Genomic DNA, 24,395 nt, shown 5'->3' on the forward strand with positions numbered 1-24,395 from the left:
CAGGATGTGGGTCTGTGTCTCACGTATTCCACAAAACATTCTGAGGTGGAATAGAGTATTGGTCCCCAATATCCTGTTTTGATTAGATCCATTTTGCCCTTAAGGCGAGGAAAGGATGTATTCTTTTTGGGAATCCCAGTGCTTCCAAAATGAATTTATGGATCCTTGTGGAGAACAGTGTGAGTTCACATGAGTTGAGGCTGGTGGGGAGTGTGCCTGTGATGCCAGAAGTGGTAGTAGTGGTCGGATGATGGGTGCAACGTGTGTGTGTGTTTTATAGTGGTGTGGGTGTGGTGTGTGCATGAGTGTCAGGTGTGTCTTTAGTATTGTCCAGTGTAGTGTTATTTTGTTTTCTTTATGGGTGTCTATTCTGAGCACAGTGGTTTGTACTGCAAATGGTTTATCGTCCTTGAATGTCCGCCGTGGTGATTCGTGGATCATAATGTGATGGGCGTTGTTTTGTTGGCGTAATAGTGTGGGTTTTGGGACCGCCAGTTTATCACAGACCTTTGGTCTGGCGGATTTGTGTATGTGGCTATATTCTGTCAGATTGGTGTGTGTGTCATTATATGGCGAACGGATATTCGTCAGTGCAGCAGTACGTTGGCGGCCGTCAGCGCAACTGTAAGTGGGATTTACTGCCAATGTCATAATAAGGGCCTGAATGTGTTACTGGCTTATGTGACCGTTTGAAAATGTGTATATTGGTATTTTATGAAGGTACAACATTTAGCCGAAGATGCTAGCTCTCTGCGCATTTTTTGGGTCCATTACTTATACTCAATTCTGCCTTTGAAGTAGGCAAACTTCAAAGGAAAGTTTCTGTTGTTCAGAAGATCCTGCCTTGCCCAGGCCTGGCCCTAGACACACTCCCAGGGGCTGGAGACTGCATTGTATGAGGACAGACACAGCCCTTTCAGGTGCAGGTATCAGCTCCTCCCTTCCCACTCTAACCCAGGAAGACTTATCAGGATGTGCAGGACATACCTCAGCTCCCTTTGTGTCACTGTCTAGTGGGAATTCACAAACAGCCCAATCCATGTTACTTTGAGGAGCAGAGCAGTAAGCTACTTTATTAACCTAACTGTCTTCAAGATTTTATCTTCACTTTGAACATTATAGCTAGCATGTGTGATGATTGAACAGTCACCATGTCAATTAGAGCATCACCTGGTACAAGAGAAGGATGATTCAGCAGGCTAGGAGCATCATGAGCCTAAACCCACATACTCAGTATTGCACTACTGTTCAGGGCTGTAAGACTACATCTGTAACTTCAAGGATGCCCTTCTATTGGGCTCTGCATATCTTTTATTGATGTGCTGTGCTTAATATCTATCAATTATGGTGCAGCAGGAGTGACCAATGCATACTAACCCACGTACTGTGAACTAATATATATGAATGGATATATTGAAGAAGAGGACTGTGAACTAATATGTATGGACAACACAAACTTTGGCATCAACACAAGATGTTGTCAGACACAGGCAGGTGCAGACGTGAGGAAGCGGTGGGAGGTCAAGCATTGGGTCTGTCTAAAGGCTGTATGAAGTACCATAGCCATACTTGAAAATATTATACCTAATGTTCCTGAACAAGCAGCAGGCCAGCTCCTTGGTATACCAACTCTAAAAAGATTAATTCAGAAAACATAGTACCTCAAGGGAAACACCAGTAGTGGCAAAAACATACCTCACATAAAAAAAGACATGTTCTTATCTGACAATGTCAATAACAATAAAAGAATAATAATGTATGATGGCATGGGTGGCTGCACACACCCTCACCCTCACTCCCATCACTCCACCACATCTCACACACTCCACCAACACATCTCATTAATCCCAATGCCAGGCCCTGCATGCTGTACCAATGCATGGACACCCCACTCAGCCCTGCATGGACACTCATCACTAACGCATGCACAGCATAGGGAATCTAACATAACCACAATACACCAACATACACAAGCAAAAGCTGGCAGGGCAACACCAACCATAAAGGGGAAGCTACAGAAGTACAAATGTCATACACTTGAAGCATAATACATCATTTACATCCCACAGGTACCCCAGCCAATGTCACTGGAGAGGAGGTGCCTCCACTATCCAGTCCTCCAACAGAAGAGGCCCACAGTGATGACAGTAACTCTGGACTTCTGGATCTGGACGACCGACCTGGCCCATCAAGGACCACTGAACAGCCGGTCACCCAAGCCCACTCAGAGACCACCACAGAGCCTCCCCCATCAGGAACCAACATCACAGCACCCACTCAGTGTCCCCAGGACTTGTCAATCAACAGTGTGCCCACCTGTACGGGGACCCCAGGCCACACCTCGCACACAAGACAATCAGGGACCTGGGGTCAGTGGCAGTGGGCACACCGTTCAGAGGACAGAGGCACAGGCCAACAGGGACACTGAGAGGACTGCTGTGCGCCAGGGGGAGGACAGGAGCAGGGAACCAACTCTTCAGGAGGCACTGTCCGAGATCCAACATTCCCAGGACACGATGGGCCAGATCATTGACAACGTGCAGGAGAACAGGCAGATGCAGGAGGAACAGTATCAAGGGATCAGGGAGGACTTGCAGACTATTAACAACACCCTTATTTCCATAGTCGGGGTGCTGGCAGACATGGCCAACATCATGAGGGAGGCAACAGCATATCAGAAGGCTTCTACCACTAGCTAGTCATCTGAACAGCCTTCTACTTCTGCTGCCGCTAGTGGCCAGGAGGCCCCCGGCTCAGGACTCACAGGCCACCAGCATCCCTCCCCCTGCAGAAGGTGAGCCACCCTGCAAACATTCCCTGCGCCCAAGACAGAAGCCAGAGACACTTGCTAAGACCACCACCAGGAAATGAGACTCTCCTGGTTGCACCCCTTGTGTCCCACTCTGTCACCTTGTCTACCTTGAACTGCCATTGCTCCTCCTCCTATGACCCCATGGACACTGCACCTGTGCTACAAACAGACTTGAACAATACCCTGGACTTTCCTCCATCATGACCCCATTCCATTGCACGTTCACCGCTATATTTTAGCACAACAATAAACACCTTTGGATAAAACTCGATTACTAGTAGTTCATGCAAAATCTGTATTCAATGAAACAGCTACAACCATTGCAAATGAACTGTACATAGAATGAGCATAGAATGAATGGTCTGTTGCTGGCTGTTACGATCACATCAGGACAATGTTGTCATATCACCGCTAGCTGTAAAATGAATATCCATAGGTAACAGCAAGTAGGGGAAAGAAGTGAGTAACACCAGCATGTCAATGCCACACAGAATACAACAAATGTCAGAGAAATGTGAAGTTGCACTGTCTCACCTGTGTGTCACTGGAAGTACTGACAGACCACCAAAGTTCTATTGTCTACATCCTCATCCTCTGACTCCTCCTCCTCATGGTCCTCAGAGTCCACTGCTGCCGGAGGGGGATCTCCAGTCTCCTCCTCCTGAAAAAAAGGTATATGGCGTCTGAGGGCCAGGTTGTGCAACGTGCAGCATGCCACTACTATCTGGCAGACCTTCCCGGGTGAGTAGCACAGGGATCCACCTGTTAGATGGAGGCACCTGAACCTGGCCTTCAGGAGGCCAAAGGTCCTCTCAATGATCCTTCTGGTTCGCCCATGTGCCTCATTAAAACGTTCTTCTACTGTTGTCCTGGCATTCCTCACAGGGGCCAGAGCTATGATAGGTTTGGGTAACCAGAGTCACCTGCAAATCTTGAGGGACACCTTTAGCCACACACTATCCTATATGGCCAACTGCGTAGGCATACACCAACATATACTAGGTGGGGACAAAGGCTCACCTATTAGCCACACCCTGTGTCTCTGTAGTTGGGCCATCACATTTGGGATGCTGCTATTCCTTAGGACAAAGGCATCATGCACCAATCCAGGATACTTACCATTGCCGTGGGAGATGTACTAGTCTGCCAGGCACACCATCTGCATATTCATGGAGTGGAAACTCTTATGATTCCTGAATACCTGTTCATTTTGCCGGTGAAGGGGGGACAAATGCAATATGTGTTCCGACAATCGCACCAATTATATTGGGGATATGTTGCATTGCATAAAACCCTGCCTTCACAGTGGCCGAATCCTCTACCTGGGGGAAAGCAATGCAGCTGCCCATGTGTTTTATCAGGGCAGACAAGACTCTTGCCAGCACGATTGAGAACATTGGCTGTGACATTCCTGCTGCAAAGTCCACTGTCACTTGGAAAGAACCAGTTGCCAGGAAATGGAGCACTGATAGAACTTGCAAAAGAGGGGGGATATCAGTAGGATGTCGGATAGCTGATATCAGGTCAGGTTCCAACCGGGCACACAGCTCTGTGATTGTGGCCCTGTCCAGTCTATAGGTGAGTATAATGTGCCTGTCCTCCAGTGTAGCCAAGTCCACCAGGGGTCTGTACACGGGGATATGTCTCCATCTCCTATTCATCCACAGTGGTAGGTATCTAAGGGACACAGGAGTGAGTAGGCTGTCACATTTTGAACAACTATATCACAACAGCAGTCCACATTGTGCATTTTCTAGCTCAATCCTCACTTGTTTCCTGACCTTCTACAGGAAAGGACCTATACTGCATGTGCTCCCGTGACCTGTGTCTGGAACCTACCATGGCCCGTGCGACCAGGGAAAGGGCCCCAGCCTTCACTTTGGAGGAGTTGGAGCGATTGGTCGATGGGGTCCTACCCCAGTACGGACTGCTGTATGGGCCTCCAGACCAACAGGTGAGTACACTGTGGGCACGATGCATGAGGCATGAATGCATGGAGTTGTGTGTGAAGGCATTGTGTAAGGGGGGTGGTTGGATGTCCTCTTGGCGGTGTACAGGTTGTGCGCTGGGCTATGTGTGTGCCAATGGTGATGCATACGGGTATAGTGGGCCATTTGTGTGACAGGCTGGACTGCTTGTCTAATGGTGTTCTCCTGTCTGTCCCCTAGGCCAGGCCAGACATAGCAGTGTAGGTCCTCTGGTGGTTAAGGGTTTGAATGTAAAATACTGCTTACCTAGCTTGTTAGTATTCACTTCTGGGCAGGGATGCGTGGGTCCCAGGTGTGCTGCATTTCGCGGTGTGTGCCCCTCCTCATTCCTTGGTGACTAGCAATTTCACTGGTAGTGCAATACATAGTGCTTAGGCATGTTCCCTATGTGTGAGGGTGCTGTGCACGCCAACGGTGGTATTGGTGCAGTCATTGACCCAGTGTTTCCTTTGTCTCTCTCTCCCCCTTTCTTGTTTTGTCATCCTGTCCTTATGTCCATTAGCATCATCTGGCGGAGGGGCAGAGGCACCGGCGACAGACGGAGCTGCATCCCATAGGGCCCGGGAGGCGGAGTCCACCGACGCTGAGGGAACCAACGGGACGGAAAGCGAAGGGAGCACCACTGCGGAGACTGAAGGGGACAACACAGACTCTGATACCTCCTCCGATGGGAGCTCCCAGCTGCAGGTATAGCCACCACCCCGTACCAGCACCTCCCTCCCAGTAGCCCCTCAGCGAGTTGCCCGCGCCCACTCAACCAGGTGGGTGGGCATCTCCTTCGCCCCAGGCACCTCAGGCCCTGCACCAGTGAGCCCTGCTGCCCTGAGTGAGGAAGCTATTGACCTCCTGAGATCCATCTCTGTAGGGCAATCAACCATTGTGAATGCCATCCAGGAGCTGGCAGGCCAGATGCAGCAATGCAATGCATTCCTGGAAGGCATTCACAGTGGACTGGCGGCCCAACAGAGATCGATTCAGGCTCTGGCCTCCTCTCTGAGGGCAGCCATTGTCCCTGTTTCTAACATCCCCCTCCAACTTCCACTTCCCAGTCCCATTCTCCTCAACCCCAACCCATCCCAAGCACACAGACAGAAAAGCATGTACATAAGACAACACACAAGAGTGGCACAGGCAAACACAGGTACCAAACTTTATCCCACAGGCACTCACACAAACACCATTCAGTTGCAGACACAACAACATCCACTGTCTCCACTGTCTCCCCCTCCTCCTCCTCCTCCTCCTCCACCTCCCACCCAGTTATATCCACACTCACACCTGCATGCACCACATCAATATCCACTACCAGCATCATCACCACATCAAGCAGAACACACACCTCACTGGCAGACACCTCCACAACATCCATGAACGCATCCCTTGTGTCTTCTCCCACCGTGTCTGTCCCCCCCACTAAAGGACACAAACGGAAGCACTCTGACACCCAACATCCATCCACCTCACAACCGCATACAGCCCATGCACCTGCACTCAAATCCAGCAGACATACACCTCGGACGACCACTGCCTCATCCTCCACTCCCATTACTCCTCCCACCCCAACGTTCCTAAAAAGCTTTTCCTTTCCACCATTGACCTCTTCCCTACCCCCCAGGCCTGCACGTATGGGCAGGGTAGCAAGGACACAGCTCAGCACCAAAGCCAAACAGTCTACTGGGACAGTGGTAGCACCACCTACTCATGGTGGTAGGGATACCAGACCAAAAACACTGAAGGGGAAGGAGGCAACCCATCCTGGGATGAAAGGGAAGAGTCTGGCACCAGCTGTGAGGAAGGGGAAGGAGCCTGCACCAGCTGGGAAGAAGGGGAAGGAGCCTGCACCAGCTGTGGAGAAGGGGAAGGAGCCTACACCAGCTGGGAAGAAGGAGAAGGAGCCTGCACCACCAGGCAGAGAAGGGAAGAGCCCATCCACCCCTGCCAGGAAGGGTAAGGGATCCCCAACCCATGACTAGGAGGAGAAGAGGCACTCTACGCCAGCGGAAGCTGTCAGCCAATCACCACCACCACCACCAGCTGTCACAGTGCCCCCACAGACAGCTGTGGATGTACTGCCATCACAGAGTGCAGGGGCTGCCCAGGATCCTCCCCCAACCACCACCAGCATGCAGCCATCACAGAGTGCAATCGCTGTGCAGGAGCCTCCCCCAACCACCACCATCATGCAGCCATCGCAGAATGCAGGGGCTGTCTAGGAGCCTCCCCCAACCACCACCAGCATGCAGCCATCACCAGTGGCAGATGCCATGCAGTCCACCCTCCAGGGGCTACTGTGCGGGCTGCCCCCTCCAGAACCAGTGGGCAAGACACCCACGCAAGAGACTGTGACCTTGCGCTCCCCAGGACAAAGCACAGGGTATGTTTCCCCCTCCAGAAACAGTGGGCAAGACACCCACTCAAGAGACTGTGGCCTTGCACTCCCCAGCACAGTGATCGGGGCATGTTGCCCCCTCCAGAACCAGTGGGCAAGACACCCACTCATGAGACTGTGGCCTTGCACTCCTCAGGACAAAGAGCACAGGGCATGTTGCCCCCTCCAAAACCAGTGGGCAAGACACCCACTCCAGGAACTGTGGCCTTGCATTCCCCAGGACAAAGCACAGGGCAAGTTTCCCCCTCCAGAACCAGTGGGCAAGACACCCACTCCAGGTACTGTGGCCTTGAACTCCCCAAGACAAAGCACAGGGCATGTTGCCCCCTCCAGAACCACTGGTCAAGACACCCACTCGAGAGACTGTGGCCATGCACTCCCCAAGACAAAGAGCAGAGAGCATATTGTCCCCTCCAGAACCAGTGGACTTGTTCCCGAATCTGGCTAAGGTGCCCTCCCCACCCCTGAGGTGCTTCCCTATTTGACAACTCATGCCCCTGCAGTGTTCTATCCGGATTGGTGTAGGATTCAAATTGGGCCTTGCACTGTGCCCTGTGGCCATGTGGGCCCTTTGAACTATGCACTGGGAAGTTTCCCTTTTTTAAACAAGTGTACATTTCTGTTTCAAATTGGATTATAAATTTTGATGTTGAACTGATTACAATCACTTTCGTAAATTCCTGTTGTCCTTGCATTATTCTTCAGATTTTCGGGGTCAAATTGTTTTTGTAATGCAGCTGGTTGTGTGTATGGTTTGTGTGTGTCAGGTGTGTGTTGTGCGTGTGTGTATGTAACTCTCTTTTTCCTCTCACCCTCCCTTGTGTGCTAGGCAGCTGTACTCACTATCATCGTCTTCGCCAGCGTTGGTATTTCAGGTGGAGCATAACATAGAAGATCATCGGGAAAACTTGCAGTTCAGGTTCCATGGAGGTGTGGTTCTTCCCTGTGTCTCCAATGGTGAGTCCTTTGACTTGTGTGCTGTGTTTCCTCCAGGCTTTTGTTGGCGTTGGTACCGCCCCGGAAAAGGTGGCGGTTTGCAGGGTCTTAATATGATGGGCAGAACTTTGTCTTCCCCCTGGCTGTAGGTAAAGTCATAAAGTATCTTGTAATGAGCCTCCCTCAGACAGGTGGATCTGTTAAACTTGGCTATTTCGGACCATAATGTATGCCATTGTTTACTAGTGATGGGAGATCCCAATATCTGCTCCTAATGAGACATATAAGGAAAGGTGTGCATTTCAGTAGTGGAGGTCAAGAGGGAGTACAGAAATGAAATATGACCCTGGGTGTTCCCTGGGCTCCACACAAATGTCTCAATGGGAAGCAAATCCCTAGTGGTAGACAATTTCATATTTGGTTGTAATACCAATTGTTTGACCTGGTTATTATGGAAAATTTCTGAGGGGGAGGTGAAAGTCGCAGCAACAGTGCTCAAAAGTGAGTATGTCCCACCTGTGAAATAAATCTGATTTGATAAGACATCTTCCTTCTTGCCATTGGTCAAATGGGCCTGGCGTCAGGGCTGGAGGAAAAGCTGTATTGTAGTGTTTAGGAGTATAGGGAGAGGGGTATGACACCAAATCGTGGGATTTTTTAACAGAATCCCAAACTTTTAAGGTGGTGCAGGTCGAAGTGCTTAACTAAGCATTAAGGGCCGTTCGTGTTTCAGTTCCCACAGGACATTCTATATAGTGTGGCCAACTACCTCTCTGTCCATGTGGATCCTATGTTTATCCTTCTCCTAAAGAAACCAGTCCGGAAGAACCCATAATTGTGCGACTTGATAGTAATGGGTAAAGTTAGAAAGGGTGAGCCCACCCACATCTCTAGGTAGTATTAAGAGTTTCTGTGATAGTCGTGCCCTTTGGTTCTGCCAGCTAAATTTTGTAATCGCAGATCTGTCCAAAGAGAAGAACTCCTTATTTACGGCTATTGGCTGAGCCTGGAAGAGATATAAGATGTGTGAGAGGATTGTCATTTTCACAGAGTTTATACCGCCCAACCAAGAAAGATACAGCGGAGCCCATTTCTTGAAGTTTGCTTTTAATTGCCTAAGTAGAGGGGGAAAGTTAACTTTGCAGAGATCTGCCACTCTAGGAGTAATTTTGATCCTCAAATATTTGATTTCTTTCTTCCTCAATTGGAAAGGGGAGGCTGCCGCTATGTCTTCCATAGCTGGGGAAGGAACCGTCAAATTAAGAAGGGATGATTTGTGTACGTTGACCCGGAACCCTGCAACTGTCTCAAAGCACTTTATTCCAGTTGAAGGGCTGGCAGTGATGTCTGTGGGGAGATCAGGGAAAGCAGGATGGCATCTGAAAATAGAGAAAGCTTATGTTCCTCTGAGCAGAAGGGTAGGCCTTGAATAGTTGGGGTCACCCGAATCTTGCCGGCCAAAGGCTCGATGATCAGGGCAAATAGTAATGGGGATAGATGACATACCTGTTGTGTACCACGCAGGATATGAAATAGGCAAGGCTAATCCACTCCGTCAAAGGCCTTCTCGGCGTCTAACCCCAACAAGACCAGCTGTAAGTTCTTTTTGGTTGCCTTTTCAACCAGATGTATGACTCGTCATTGGTTATTGTGGGCTTGCCTACCTTTAATGAAGCCCCATTCATCCGGATGAACCAAGTCTGGCAAAATGTCCTGCAGCCTATTGGCAAGGATCTTTTGCCATATAAGTTAAGCAGTGCTGTCGGCCTCAAGGAGGCACATAAAAAGGGGTTCTTCCCCAGGTTCGGGAGTCTTACAGTAATCAAGGCTTTGCCCGCTGATGGGGCACCACTAGGGTGTCGCTGAAATGATTAATTAAAGAGAGTAGTCAGGTGAGACATCAAGTCAACACTAACAGTTCTTATAACATTGTGCAGAGAGCCCATCTGGACCTTGTGACTTATCAGGTTTATGAGAGTCTATGGCAGCTTGTACTTTATCTGCCGATAGGGGTGATTCCGGGGAATCTAAGAGGGAGACGGAGACCCACGGAATCGAGCCTTCATCCAAATACGTAAACAAGTTCATAATATTCTCCACATGCCTGTGCTTCCCCTCCTCCTTTTTCTGGATCTCCCCCTTTGCCTCTTTAATTTGCAAGATGTATTTCTTTTCTTGTTCGGCTCGCAATTGTCTTGTGAGAAGTGCGCCTACTTTGTGCCCTTGCTCATACGTGATTTTTCAGAGACGTAGTAACTGCAGTTCTGCTCTATTAACATATGTGGCTTTGATTTTCCCCCTGAGTGCTGTGACCTGGCTTTGGAGAGTTAAACTTGGAGAAGTTTTATGGGCATGCTTGGAGAGGAGGAAGTGGGCCTCCAGGGCCAGGCGTTCACGTGACTTTTGTTGGTTAATAGTAGATATCAGAAAAATACATTTCCCCCTAATTACTGCTTTATACGCTTCCCATGTAGTCTTGGGATTAGTGTCTTGAGGTTTATTCAGTAGGAAGTATTGTCTGATGAATTTATGTAGTTCATCTCTAAATAGATGATCTTGAGTGAGAGCTGAAGAGAAAAACCACAGTCTAAATGATGGTTTCAGACCATCCCATTCCAAGAACACCTCTATGGGAGCATAATCTGAAATGGTAATAAAGTGGATATTGGCCACTGCGATGGCCTGGTGTAGTGTTTGGCTGACAGAAATGTGGTCCAGTCTCAAATAGGTACGGTGAGAGTGTGAAAAAAAAGGTATAGGGGGTCATTCTGACCCTGGCGGCCGGTGGCCGCCAGGGCCACCGACCACGGGAGCACCGCCAACAGGCTGGCGGTGCTCCAACGAGCATTCTGACTGCGGCGGTTCAGCCGCGGTCAGAAGCGGAAAGTCAGCGGTCTCCCGCTGACTTTCCGCTGCTCGTTTGAATCCTCCATGGCTGCGGAGCGCGCTCCGCAGCCATGAGGATTCTGACCCCCCCTACCGCCATCCTGTTCATGGCGGGAAAGCCGCCATGAACAGGATGGCGGTAGGGGGGGTCGCAGGGGCCCCCGTAAGAGGGCCCCGCAAAGTATTTCAGTGTCTGCCTTGCAGACACTGAAATACGCGACGGGTGCCACTGCACCCGTCGCACCTTCCCACTCCGCCGGTTCGATTACGAGCCGGCATTCTCGTGGGAAGGGAGTTTTTCCCTGGGCTGGCGGGCGGTTTTTGGAGACCGCCCGCCAGCCCAGGGAAAAACTCATAATACCCTCCGCGGTCTTCTGACCGCGGAGCGGTATAATGGGGGCGGAATTCTGGCGGGCGGCCTCCGCCGCCCGCCAGAATCAGAATCACCCCCATAGTCTTTAGTTGTCGGGTATTAAGCCCTCCAAGCGTCTAATATGCCTAATATGCCTAGTTGGCATAGTGCAGTCTTTATACTCCTATGGAAGATACCTGCATATGATCTATGAGTGCAGGTGCTGTTCAAGGTGGAATCCCAAATAAGGTTAAAGTCTCCCATGATGTTAATATCTCCTTCTGCAAACTCTTCCAATGATTTGAGGGAGGCAGATAGAAATTCAGATTGCTCAGTGTTGGGGGAATAGATGGTTGCTATAGTACAGTGGCGTCCCTATATACATCCTTTCACAATTAGTAGTCTATTCTATTTATCTGATTTAGGGCCCTCAATATGGCACCCTAGGGAGGAGTAAAATAGGAGTGCAACCCCACTGTGTTTGGTGGTACTCATGATTTATAAATCAGAGGTTATGATTTATGTTTCAACCTATGATTTTCTCTTTGCATTAGATGTGTTTCCTTTACTGCTACTACATCACAGTGCCTGTCTAGAATACATTTCCAAATTTCTTGGCTTATGGGGAGTTGAAGCCCTTAGTATTCCATGATATGACGTTAATTACCATTCTCGAGGTTGGAAACTATTATGCTTGTGGGTTCATTCCTGCAGGTCCTTGAGTGGATTCCCTCTGTCCAATACCAATTTTCCCTTCTGCCCCTGTTCACCCTCCTCGGAGAATTCCCTCCTGTACTGACACTAGTATCATACCATTCACCTAAACAACAAAAAAACATTAAGGGGGTGATTCTCACCCTGGCGGGCGGCGGAGGCCGCCCGCCAGAGTTCCCCCCTCCAAAATACCGCTCTGCGGTCGAAAGACCGCTGAGGGTATTTTGGGTTTTGCACTGGGCTGGCGGGCGACCGCCAAAAGGCCACCCGCCAGCCCAGTGCAAAACAGCCTTCCCACGAGGACGCCGAGTGGGAAGGCGCGACGGGTGCAGTGGTACCCGTCGCGTATTTCAGTGTCTGCAAAGCAGACACTGAAATACAAAGTGGGGCCCTCTTACGGGGGCCCCTGCAGTGCCCATGCCATTGGCATGGGCACTGCAGGGGCCACCAGGGGCCCCACGACACCCCATACCGCCATCCTGTTCCTGGCGGCTCTGCCGCCAGGAACAGGATGGCGGTATGGGGTGTCAGAATCCCCATGGCGGCGCAGCGAGCTGCGCCGTAATGGAGGATTCTACAGGGCAGCGGAAAACCGGCGGGAGACCGCCGGTTTTCCCTTTCTGGTCGCGGCTGAACCGCCGCGGTCAGAATACCCTGTGGAGCACCGCCAGCCTGTTGGCGGTGCTCCCTCCAACCCTGGCCCCGGCGGTCCATGACCGCCGGGGTCAGAATGACCCCCTAAATAGTTAAAACTAGACATGAAAAATTCCAAACTCCAAAGAGACAGAAAGAAATGTGTTGTCCAGCAACAACCGGGCACCCAAGACCGTCTAGCCAGATGTGGAGGGAAAAGTCAAGTCGAGGGGCTAGGCCAGATATATTGTGGGTACCATGTTAAGGTCTAGTGGCCGGGCCTGACCGGCAGACAGCCGGCACCCAGGTCCCCAGGTGCTATTAGATAATAAGTGTCCTCTGGGGCCGTCCCTCAATATTTCAGCAGGGTGGAGGGGGAGCTGCGCAGATTACCGCCATGTGGCTGTGCTGGCACAGCCATCCAGTGAGCTTCCTGAGTGCCGCACTCACCACTAGACTCCTCACCATCCGATCCCTGTCAGAATCTGCTTCTTGGCTCGTGTTTCCATCAGAAGCTGGTCCGGGCCAGCCTCATTGTCTCGGTATCTGCTGCATGCTGCTCCTGCTGCCTAGGCCGCGCCTGTACTCCAGTCTGTAGTCTGCAGCTCGCTTCAGGAAGAATTATTTTTAGCCCTACAGAAGGCTCCTCGTTGGCTCTGTTCTCCTAGGGGAACTTCCACCTGCAGCCCCCTCCCTTGCTAGTAGGCAGTATGCCCTTGGGAAGCACTTGACAGTGGTGCACCATTAGGTTTCCATGCCGAGCCTCAGTGGATCACATCCACTCACCCATGTTGGTTGGCCATGCCCCGCAGCTTTATTTTGCACGCATACCATGTACTTTGTGCTAAAGCAATGCATCCATTGATTTTTATGGATTAAGACTTTTTATATTTAAAAAAAATCATATATTTGCTTGTGTATGTTGGATTTTTGTTGTGTTGGTCTTGTCTGATTAAGATAAATATGGGCTGTTTTCCTAAAGTGGTGTGGAGTTCTTTTGTGGTGTTTTCCCTGTGTTATTGTGTGTGTTGGTGGAAATACTTTACACATTGCCTCTTGAATAAGCCTGACTGCTTGTGCCAAGCTACCAAGGGGGTGAGCACAGGTTATCTGAGCTGTGTATCTCCCTTACCTTGACTAGTGTAAGGGTCCCTGCTTGGACGGGGTTCATACTGACGGCCAACTAGAGACCCCAATTCTAGCAGAAGTATTATCTCTTGCAACTGCAGCCTTCACTGGTCAGAATCCACCATCTCCGACATCTTTAACTATTTACACTCTGTTATGTAGTCTAAATACAGCAGCCATCTGGTTCTTATATTTTAAAAAGTGAGACATGTATTCTTGAGTCTTAAAGTCATAATTGTTAACTCAAAATGTCCATCATAAAAGAAGAAAAGAGAGCTTTCCATGACACCTATGAAGTTAAACAAATTAGCTGCCACTACTCAGACCAAACTGGCTCAGGATGCGAGCCAACCCCAGTTTGCTAATGAGTTCATTAAGTGTATTAGTAAAAATGTTCCTTCTCTGGCCATGAAAAAATTCCAACCCATTAATTCAAGACTTCAGATGAGCATCACAGGATGTCCCCAAGAGTGCTGAGACATTTTAAGCAATATTACGCCCAAGATGTTCACTGTCCTTCTCTTTGTCTGATGCCCTAATACTATTACCTTGCAAAAGAGTTAAATCCTTTCTAGGATTTGCTCCCAAAGAGAAGGCTGGTTGATCCTGGGATCACTTGTAAATTCTCTATATTTTTCCACGCATAGATTTAAGGGCTTGGTCAACACCTTGAGATGATCACTGATATGACTGATATCTTAGAGGAGCCCCTGAGTAGAAATTGGGATGCTTTATTTTCATGTACACCTTTTGACTACACTGAGGGGTCCCAAAAAAGGGTGAGGTGTGAATCGATTATTTATTGAACTGTTTGTGCCCTATGTATTGAGTCCAACATCTTTGCTAAAGATGCTAACATGTCACCCTTGAAATGCTGTTGAAGATGTCCTGCTGGGCCTCACATAAAAAAATAACCAATACACAAACAGCAATTTCTAGGACAGCCAAGATCATTTCAAACTCAATGAAAAACGTGATCTTTTTTTAAATTGTTTTGTGAAGATTGCACACTTGGCTGCAGGCTCGAAAGCTCACATGTAGGCAGGAACTTAGCAACATTTTTTTAAGGTTGTGGGGTTGGAACAAGCTGAAGAACACTGAGATTTTGGAAACTGCATTCATTTTCCTAATGCCACTTTCATTTTTTGGGAAATACTTTATTTTGGTTTTATTGGGGCTGAGTTATAATAACATGGGTTAACACAACATATTGTCAGAATAAAGAAGTACAAGACAGGACTGCTGGTTGGTGTATAATCATTGCAACCTACTGTAAACAAAAAGGAAGAAGAGTTCACCAATGCAATCAGTGTTCATGGCATAAACAAACTTGTAAATATAGCTATCATCAGGTGTACTGTGGGAGAAAGGGCATGGCCTATTTGATTGATGTATCTTTAAGACATGGCCCAGGCTCATTTATGGGGGTCGTAGGTGTATTATACACTTGCGAAAAGGTGCCCACATTATTGCACATTTGGTCACTTTGTCATGATCATCTGACAGAGCTGCAAAACATTGGACTACCAGGTACAGATCGGGCTGCGTGGAAGCAAACTGGCAGCTTCCATGTGAGGCAATTATTCACCATGCTGCAAGTGATGTGTGTTAAACGTTTGACTATCAAGTGCTAAGTTGTCATTCACTCTGCCCCCATGTCCCCAAGCACGAAAACGAGTGGGTTGGAGGCCCGATTCAATATGTGGTGTCTTTTACACAGGATATCCTTCCATAACATTTCATCGATCCTACGAGACCATCACAAGTGTGTGATACTACTGGGCTGACCACAGCTTTTCCTGCACATATAAGAAGCTCCAAACATTGTTAAACACATACAACTGAGGTGCCATCTTGTAAGTATCTTATAAACATTTTCTTTATACTGGGAAACTATTGAGAAAGTAGCAACCCTTCACCAGCGGTGTCACCATGTTTCATCAAGGATGTCTAGACCCAATTTTCTCTCCCAGTTTTTCATGCAACCATGTTTGAAGAGAAAACCAATGGCCCCTTGGAGTTTGTATTACTTTCTTTGGTGATGTCTAGGGTGAAATTGTGGATAGCAGTATGCATTAAGGGAGAACACAACTCACTGAGCTATCTTACTGACAATAAATAAACAATGCACGTATATTCTTTGTAGATTCTCAATACATTGTTCAAACTTAAACCTCAATCCTTTCATCAGGAGAAAGCTCAGGAGAAAAATCATGTCTGTGATCCTGCGGCGTACAACATGCAAACAGGTGGGCTCCTTCTTACCTTCTACACCGGTGATGTTGGCCACGCAGTAGGTTTCGTTCTCCGCACACTGGATGGAGGCGAGTAAATCCTTGGAGTCTACGGGCCTGTCTTTGCTCGAGTAGCATTCCAAGGCATATGCTGTCAAAAGGAAAACAAGTAATAGGAGATGTACACAGGTGTGCCCAGAATGCTTGCTCTCTCACACACTTGTGTGAGCTTCTGTAGAGGCTCTGTGGGCCTGCATCAATGTTTTGTATTATTAACCCTTGTCCGTGCTTGAATTGGGAATAATTTACTCAGGGACCCATAAATTGGGCGAGTTGGCAGAGAAATAGGGGTGGAGCCACAAGAGTGGAGTTTGCAAGCAGGGTCTGACAGACAAGTTTTTTTGTTTTTTTTTATCTGGTGAAAGAAATGTTCAGCAAGATATATGTGACAATAAATCTGTTCTAGATTACTAAATTGGTCAAACTGAGGATGTTTTAAAATATTTTACAGAGTTAAAACACCTGCTACAGAGATCATTGGGTTCCCAGTAATTTTGAGGGGATTATAACAGCTTTAAGATAATTCTAGTTGTTAACATAGTTCTGGGAGAGTTCTTTGCTTTGTCCAATGATAGTTTTGACTCATAAAGTGTAAAAGGTTAAGGTTCTCGCTGATAGCACATCTGTAACATGCAGAGTATGTTTTTGGATCAGTAAGTGGGCTACTGCTTTTGACACTGAAATCATTTTTTACTGCCAATTCATAGGTTGAACGCCTTCTTTTATAGCAGTGATCAATTTACCAGAATAAATGAGCTGCATTCAAAATGTAAATCATGGGTTTGGGGCTCTACTTTTATTTCTTATTTTTCAGTTGTTTATATGTTGAACTCAACCCAAAGCTATTGGAGCCCTTTACAGGAGCACCACTTAAATTACACAAGGTCACAGTAATCAATTTTGTAGGCACAGGGAGTTTAAGTGATCTGCCCAGAATCACAGGATGTTGAGTTGATGCTGAGACTTGAAACTGGCTCCCCAGTTCCAAAGTTGGCAGCTCAGACCCTAAGACTACATCATCTCCTATTGTTATTTTCTCAATCTCATGTTATTCTAAGATTGCAGAGAAGGGTTCCTTTGGTAAGTAATAAAGTCTAGTTAGTACAGTATAAACAACTACAATCACTGTGTTTTGTTTTATATATTGTATAAAACATCATATGATTTGGGTTTTCCAACCTAGAAATCGCACTGTCGGCATGGAGTGAACCAAATGATAAATCACAAAATCCAATTGTAAAACAGAAAAAAGATCACATGGAAAACGAGAACAACATTCTCCATTAAGAATAAGCAGTGATCTTTACTCTAAAAATTAGAGAATGGTGCTGCAGATGAAAACAAAGGCAAATTTGAAATTACACAAATAATCACCCCTAGCGAAAGAGGCCTTGTAACATTGCAAACGCTGATCCTTGCTTCAAGAACATTAAGGATAGAAGGAAAATACATTTTTAAGATGCAATCCTAACAATGCTATAAAACTGCTTGAATTAAGTGCATTGTACAAAATGCCGAAGGACACATTGTTATGTAAGCAGAACAAAATAAGAAATACCATGTTCATTTTTAAATGTGCAATGTAGAGCATATGCAAGTAAATTTGGAGCCTGGTCACGTCAGCTTTAAAAGCTTTATTCTGTCAAATACAGCCCAATTATCTAATGTGCAACCTATTCATGTTCACATAACACACCTTTTTGGTAATTCGAAAAGCCAATATTGTTATTGTAAAAATATGGTCCATCCAGTGCCCCTATCTGTCAAAGGGGACAACAGCAGCTGGAGGCTGCTAAAGCCATTGGTAATGTAAGTGGAAATGGGCTATTTTTCATAGGATCACACCTTGCATGTGACACTTGCTGTGCAGTAGAGATGTGATTTGATTTGATTTGATTTGTTATTTGTAAAGCGTGGCTGTCACTCCCAAAGGAGCGTCTTGGTGCTAGTGTATGACAGCAACAGGGTAAAATAGCAAAGTAACCCATAGCAGCAAATGCAGAAGCATGTTACAGAATGTAGGAATAGCAAAGGGAATCAGTAATCCCATAGATCCAGGTTGTAAGATGTTTTCTAAAAGCAGATTCATTGTCAATGGACCTCTAATAACTGGGTAGAGAGTTCCAGGCCTTTGCTCCAAGAGCCGTGAAAGATTTACCACCTTTCCTTTTTAATTTAAAATAGAATGGTTTCAATTAGTTGGCCTGTGATGATCTCAACAATCTTTTAGTACAGTAATGTTTAAACCTTGTGGTCAAAGATTTAGGGCCAGTCCCTCTGTAAGCTCCCCAATCAGAGTGAACAACATTGTATGCAGGCTTTGCTTCATCGTGCGGGACTAACATGTACAGTTGTGCATATATCTAAGGTTTAGGTTAATAGATTAATCAGTCTTAATCCTGACAAGTGTCACACTTCATGTGTTAAACTAACAATCCCTGTATCGTTTATTTCTGGATCTGAAACTTGTCATCTGCACTACGTTTAGCTGGCTGAGTCTTCTTTGAAATTTCTGCCTGCAGCACATCCAACAATCAAATTACATCAATCCTGGCCATGAAGAGTCATATCCAGCTGCGGCTCCTCCGCTATGGTGGAGGAGTGTCGCCCCCCTGCCAGCAGCAGCAGCTGCAACATTTTAAAAATTAAACGATAATAAACAATGCTTATTATCGTTTTATTTTTATAGGAGTGGGGCCATGGGGGGATGACAGGCAGGGAGAGAGAGTTGTGTGCACTCCCCTCAGTGCTCATCTGGTTTGTCTGTTGTGCCAGGTTGGAGACAGAAGGCACAGGATCCCAGTCTGCCTGGAAGTGCAAAGCCAGGATGCTGAGGTCAATCCTGAAGCTGCTCTCATGCTGCCAGCTGCATGAGAGTAGCATTAGGATTGGCCACAGGGCAGGCTGGGAGCCCGTGCCTGCCTGCAGTAGAGACCTGAAGAGCAGTGATGCAGCAATGCAGTGGAAATCGAGGTGTGTTTTTTTCTTATTAGCTGTTTTTGTTTTGTTTACCCTCCCTGGCCCCAACCCCACCACCTTGCCCCGCTGCCAGCTGCCCCTGTGCTATGGCTGGTGGAGCTGTCCTTAGCTACCACTGGAAAGAGAGCACTCAGCTGCCCATCACTGAGTTTTATAACCAGTGTCTTTACTCCAAGCCTGCTCCTTAAATTCCACTGATTGTATCCCACAGAAAACAAAAGGGGAAAACTATTCACTAGTAACAAGAAGGTGAAGCAGCAGCAGGTATCCACCTCCCATGGTGTAAAAAACAGTCACCTCAAAATGACAAAATCAACTGAAAATGCAGGTGGGGTTGAGTTTGTGTCAGGGTTTTGGGTTTTTAAGAGTCAGCCCTCTTTCTTGTCAGCAGGCCCCTAATACTAAGATCCTTGGGTAAGTTATTTACAGACAGTTAAGCAGACAATTCTCAGAAAACACAGACTTTAGTTATTTAACAAAGTGTAAGCAACAGCTAAATGCTTTGGCCCGTATTTATACTTTTTGACGCTAAACTGCGCTAACGCAGTTTAGCGTCAAAATATTTTGCGCCGGCCAACGGCATTCTGAAGCGCCATGCGGGCGCCGTATTTATTGAATGGCGTTAGCCGGCGCAAGCAGACCGGCACTGCCTGGTGTGCGTGGAAAAAAACCACGTACACCAGGCAGCGCCGGCGTAGGGAAAAATGGCGCTAGGGCGTCTTAAAAATGGTGCAAGTCAGGTTGACGCAAAAAATCGCCTCCACCCGATTTGCGCCATTTTTAACGACGCCCAGACGCCATTTACATGACTCCTGTCTTAGTAAAGACAGGAGTCATGCCCCCTTGCCCAATGGCCATGCCCAGGGGACTTATGTCCCCTGGGCATGGTCATTGGGCATTGAGGCATGTAGGGGGGCACAAATCAGGCCCCCCTATGCCACAAAAAAATATAAAAAAATAAAATATTTATACTTACCTGAACTTACCTGAATGTCCCTGGGGTGGGTCCCTCCATTCTTGGGTGTCCTCCTGGGGTGGGCAACGGTGGCAGGGGGGGTCCCTGGGGGCATGGGAGGGCAGCTGTGGGCTCATTTTGAGCCCACAGGTCCCTTAACGCCTGCCCTGACCCAGGCGTTAAAAAGTGGCGCAAATGCGGGGTTTTCTGCCCCGCCAACTCCCGGGTGTGATTTTTGCCCGGGAGTATAAATACGACGCATTTGCGTGGCAGTCATTTTTTTGGACGGGAACGCCTACCTTGCATCTCATTAACGCAAGGAAGGCGTTCACGCTAAAAAATGACGCTCTTTACTCATACTTTGGCGCTAGACGCGTCTAGCGCCAAAGTATAAATATGGCGTTAGTTTTGCGCCGAATTTGCGTCGAAAAAAACGACGCTAATTTGGCGCAAACGGAGTATAAATATGCCCCTAAGAGTCTGATTTGTGTGACTCGCAAGTGACTTCTAAAGAGCATTAATAAACATTTGTTTAAGTCACATAGTATTTATTAATGTTAAAAAGACTAGTTTAAGTCAGTGAAATAAGAGTGTACAACTTAAGTATGTGCGCATAACTTACACACTGAATTTTCGATTAACTCTTATGGACTTCTCCAGTAGTTTGTGAGTGGAGTGCCCATAGAAACCTATTCAGGTGTGGTGTACAGTGGCACTGTTTTTCTAAAGTCTATGTTTTGAATATAATGAATGATAATAATGATTTTATGTTGACTCAAATAAGTAAATGAAGGACTCATGTGGTTACAGCTTAAACAAGTTTAATATGATGTATAGAAGGATGTTCATTCATTTAATTTAGTTTGCACACCACCATAGAGCCTCCTGCCTGAATGCTAAGACCCATGCCTTAAAAAATGTCCCTAAATATAATTTGAGTGGGACACTATCAGCAAAATCCCAAACATTATATCAGGATGCTGACCAAGCTGCGGAATATGGCTCCGTAATGCTTTGAATACTATTGCACCTCTAAAAATTGTAAACCACCACAGGGACAAACCTACAGCTCCCTGTTTTTCAGATGACCTAAGGTTTTTGGAAAAAAAATTGACATAGTCAAGAACACAAATGGCGGTCAGGCTATGAGCATCATGAAAAAGCAAAATAAAAAATTTAATTAATGACTACAAAAAAGCAATTTTAGATGGAAAATGTAAATACTGCGCTTTTAAAATCAGTAATGCAGAAAATTCATTAAAGGAGGTTTTCAAAAATAGTTAATGTCCAGTCAATACGGATGTCTAGCACACTTTGTGTGACAATCTGGCAGTTCAAATCAAGATACTCAATACCTACTCTGAATGCACTGTAACAAAGGATTATGACCATTGGGCTTTGCCACCTGCCTTGCAGAGACACCTAATGAGAGCATTTTGGCAACTTTTTCCTCCCTCCCTAGTTTGCAAGTTAAGCACCTCGAAGCAGTGGCTCCTCGGCTAGGGTGGATGAGTGTTGTCTTCTGCAAATTCAAGCATGAAAAATAAAAAACGAACATGATAATCAAACAATTTTATTATGATTTTATTCTTTGTCATGCAGGCTGCCAGCTGAGCTAACTGGGCTTCTGAGCAAGTCCTAGGATGGGGCCATCCTCACAAGGCATGCACACTTAGGCGCTCATTACATCCCTAGTGGTAAGTGCCGCCTACCGCCACGCTGACTGCCACCAACATACCGTAATGACTGGGGTATACCGCTACGGGTATTATGACCCACACAGAGAAATCGGCCACTATACAGACACCCACACAAGTCCGCCAGACCAAAGGTCAATGATAAACTGGCGGTACCAAAAACCACACCGTTATGCCAACAGAAATACATCCACATCATCATGACCCACGAATCACTGCGGCAGTCATTCAACCGCGGTAAACCATTGGCGGTACACACCACTGCGCTCAAAATACACACACACATACAAAACAACACCACATTGGACAATTCAAACTACACACAACTGACACACATTCCCACACCACACCCACACCAATATAAGACACACACCCACAATACCCACAACCCTTTACGACCCAAATATTTTGGCAAGTGAGAGAGAGGCAAACCAGGAGCACCCACTGAATCAGAGCCACAAAACATCATCACCCATACACCAGCCACGCACCTCACAGCACACACCCTCACACATACCACTCCCACTACACCCATGGCACCACAAAGACACCCCAGGTTCTCAGAGAAGGAGCTAAGGGTCATGGTGGAGGAAATCATTTGGGTAGGGCCACAGCTGTTCGGATCACAGGTGCAGCAGACATCTATTCCAAGGAAGATGGAGCTATGGCGGAGAGTTGTTGACGGGGTCAACGCCACGGGACAGCACCCAAGAACAAGGGAGGATATCAGGAAGAGGTGGAACGACCTACGGGGGAAGGTGCATTCCGTGGTAGCAAGACACCAGGTAGCTGTACAGAGGACCTGCAGTGGACCCCCACATCCTCACCCGCAACTAACAACATGGGAGGAGCAAGTCTTTGGCGATCATGCATCCTGAGGGCCTCCCAGGAGTAGCAGGAGGTCCGGACTCTGGTAAGTGAAATCTTTACTACTTTATCCCCCACCCTACCTGCTTTCCATCTCAAACAACAACCCCTATCCTCACCCCCATCACACCACCACCTCACATATACCTCACCAACACAACACTCCCATCCCAATACCAAGCCCTGCATGCAACACCAATGCATGGACCCCCATCACAGACCTGCATGGACACCCATCACTAAAGCATGCACACTAGTGACAATCACCTAGCCAAACCAAGCACAACTCACACAAGCCAGATCTGCATTGCTAATAACAACTATAGAGGAAAACATATCCATGCAAAAGATGACACACGCAGAAACAATAACACTTAATTTACATCCCCACAGGACCCCCACTCAACGTCACAGGAGAGGAGGTGCCAGCCACATCCAGTCCCCCCCCCGAAGAGGCCCACAGTGATTACAGCAGTTCTGCACCCGCGATCACGATGACCAACCTGGCCCATCAGGGACCTCTGGACAATCGGTTACCCAGCCATAGTCCCAACCCACCACAGAGCCTCCCCCCTCAGGAAACACCAGCACAGCACCAACCCAGGGGGCCCATCCCTCTGACCCCAGGACACGTCAATCAACAGGGTGTCCACCACTACACGGACCCCAGGTAACCCCACAAACACAGGATGATCAGGGACCTGGGGTCAGTGGCAGTGGGCACACGGTTCAGGGGACAGAGGTACAGGACAACAGGGAAGCTGGGAGGACTGCTGTGCGACAGGGGAAGGATAGGCCCAGGGAACCGACTCTCCACGAGGCACTCACCAACATCCTGGGAGCATACCACCATTCCCAGGAGACCATAGGCCAGATACTGGCTAAGCTGCAGGAGATCTAGCGGCTACAGGAGGGACAGTACCCGGGGATCAGGGAGGAACGGAGGGACATCCACACCACCCTGGTCACCATTGCAGGGGTGCTGGCAGACATCGCCAACACCATGAGGGAGGCAGTGGCACACCAAAGGGACCCTGACACTAGCCAAACCGAAGAACAACCCTCCACCTCTGCTGGCGCTAGTGGACAGGAGGCCCAGCCATAGGAACAACAGGCCACCAGCATCCCACCCGCTGCAGAAGGAGAACCACCCTGCAAACAGTCCCTGTGATCCAGGCAGAAGCCAGAGAACATTGCCAAGACCCCTGCCAGGAAATAAGACTTTCCTGATTGTCACCCTCTGTCCCACTCTGTCACCCTGTCCACCTTGAACTGCCATTACTCCACTTCCTATGCCCCCTTGGACAATGCACCTGGGATACAAATAGAATGGAATCCACCCTGGACTTTCCTCCATCAGCAAACCAGCCCATTTCAATACCCTCTACACTTATTAGTACATAAATAAACACCATTGGAACAAATTAAAGTATTGAGTCTGTGAATTCTGTGACAAATGTATTATTTTCACAAACTGTAAACATTGCAATTCAAATGTACAGTAATATTTACATAGGAAGGGCCTGCAGTGGGCAGCAGTAAACACACCAGGAGCCAGAGTGAGGCACAGAGATCTGAAAATAGAAATGCCAAAGGGTACAGTAAGTGGCCATAGAAATAGGGAAATCAGGCTGCCATGTTCAATGTGAAAACGCAAAATTGCAATGGAAGGTGAAGTTACAGTGTCTTACCTGTGTGTCACTGGAAGTACTGTTGAATCAGTGTACTTCTGTTGTCCACATCTTCTTCCTCTGCCTCCTCTTCG

The 24,395-nt window shown here is 47.6% G+C and overlaps 1 protein-coding gene across 2 annotated transcripts in view; it reads right to left on the reverse strand.

Moving 5' to 3' along the window:
* The window catches only part of LOC138282986 (secreted Ly-6/uPAR-related protein 1-like), a 176,178-nt gene that overhangs the window by 121,076 nt on the left and 30,707 nt on the right, over positions 1–24,395 (reverse strand). For both annotated transcript variants that reach the window (XM_069221078.1, XM_069221077.1), the window contains exon 2: positions 16,104–16,223. In XM_069221078.1, the coding sequence (XP_069077179.1) occupies positions 16,104–16,223 (120 nt within the window). The remainder of the gene's footprint in view (positions 1–16,103; positions 16,224–24,395) is intronic.

This window comes from Pleurodeles waltl, chromosome 2_2 (genome assembly GCF_031143425.1).
Source record: "Pleurodeles waltl isolate 20211129_DDA chromosome 2_2, aPleWal1.hap1.20221129, whole genome shotgun sequence".
Classification (NCBI taxonomy): domain Eukaryota; kingdom Metazoa; phylum Chordata; class Amphibia; order Caudata; family Salamandridae; genus Pleurodeles; species Pleurodeles waltl.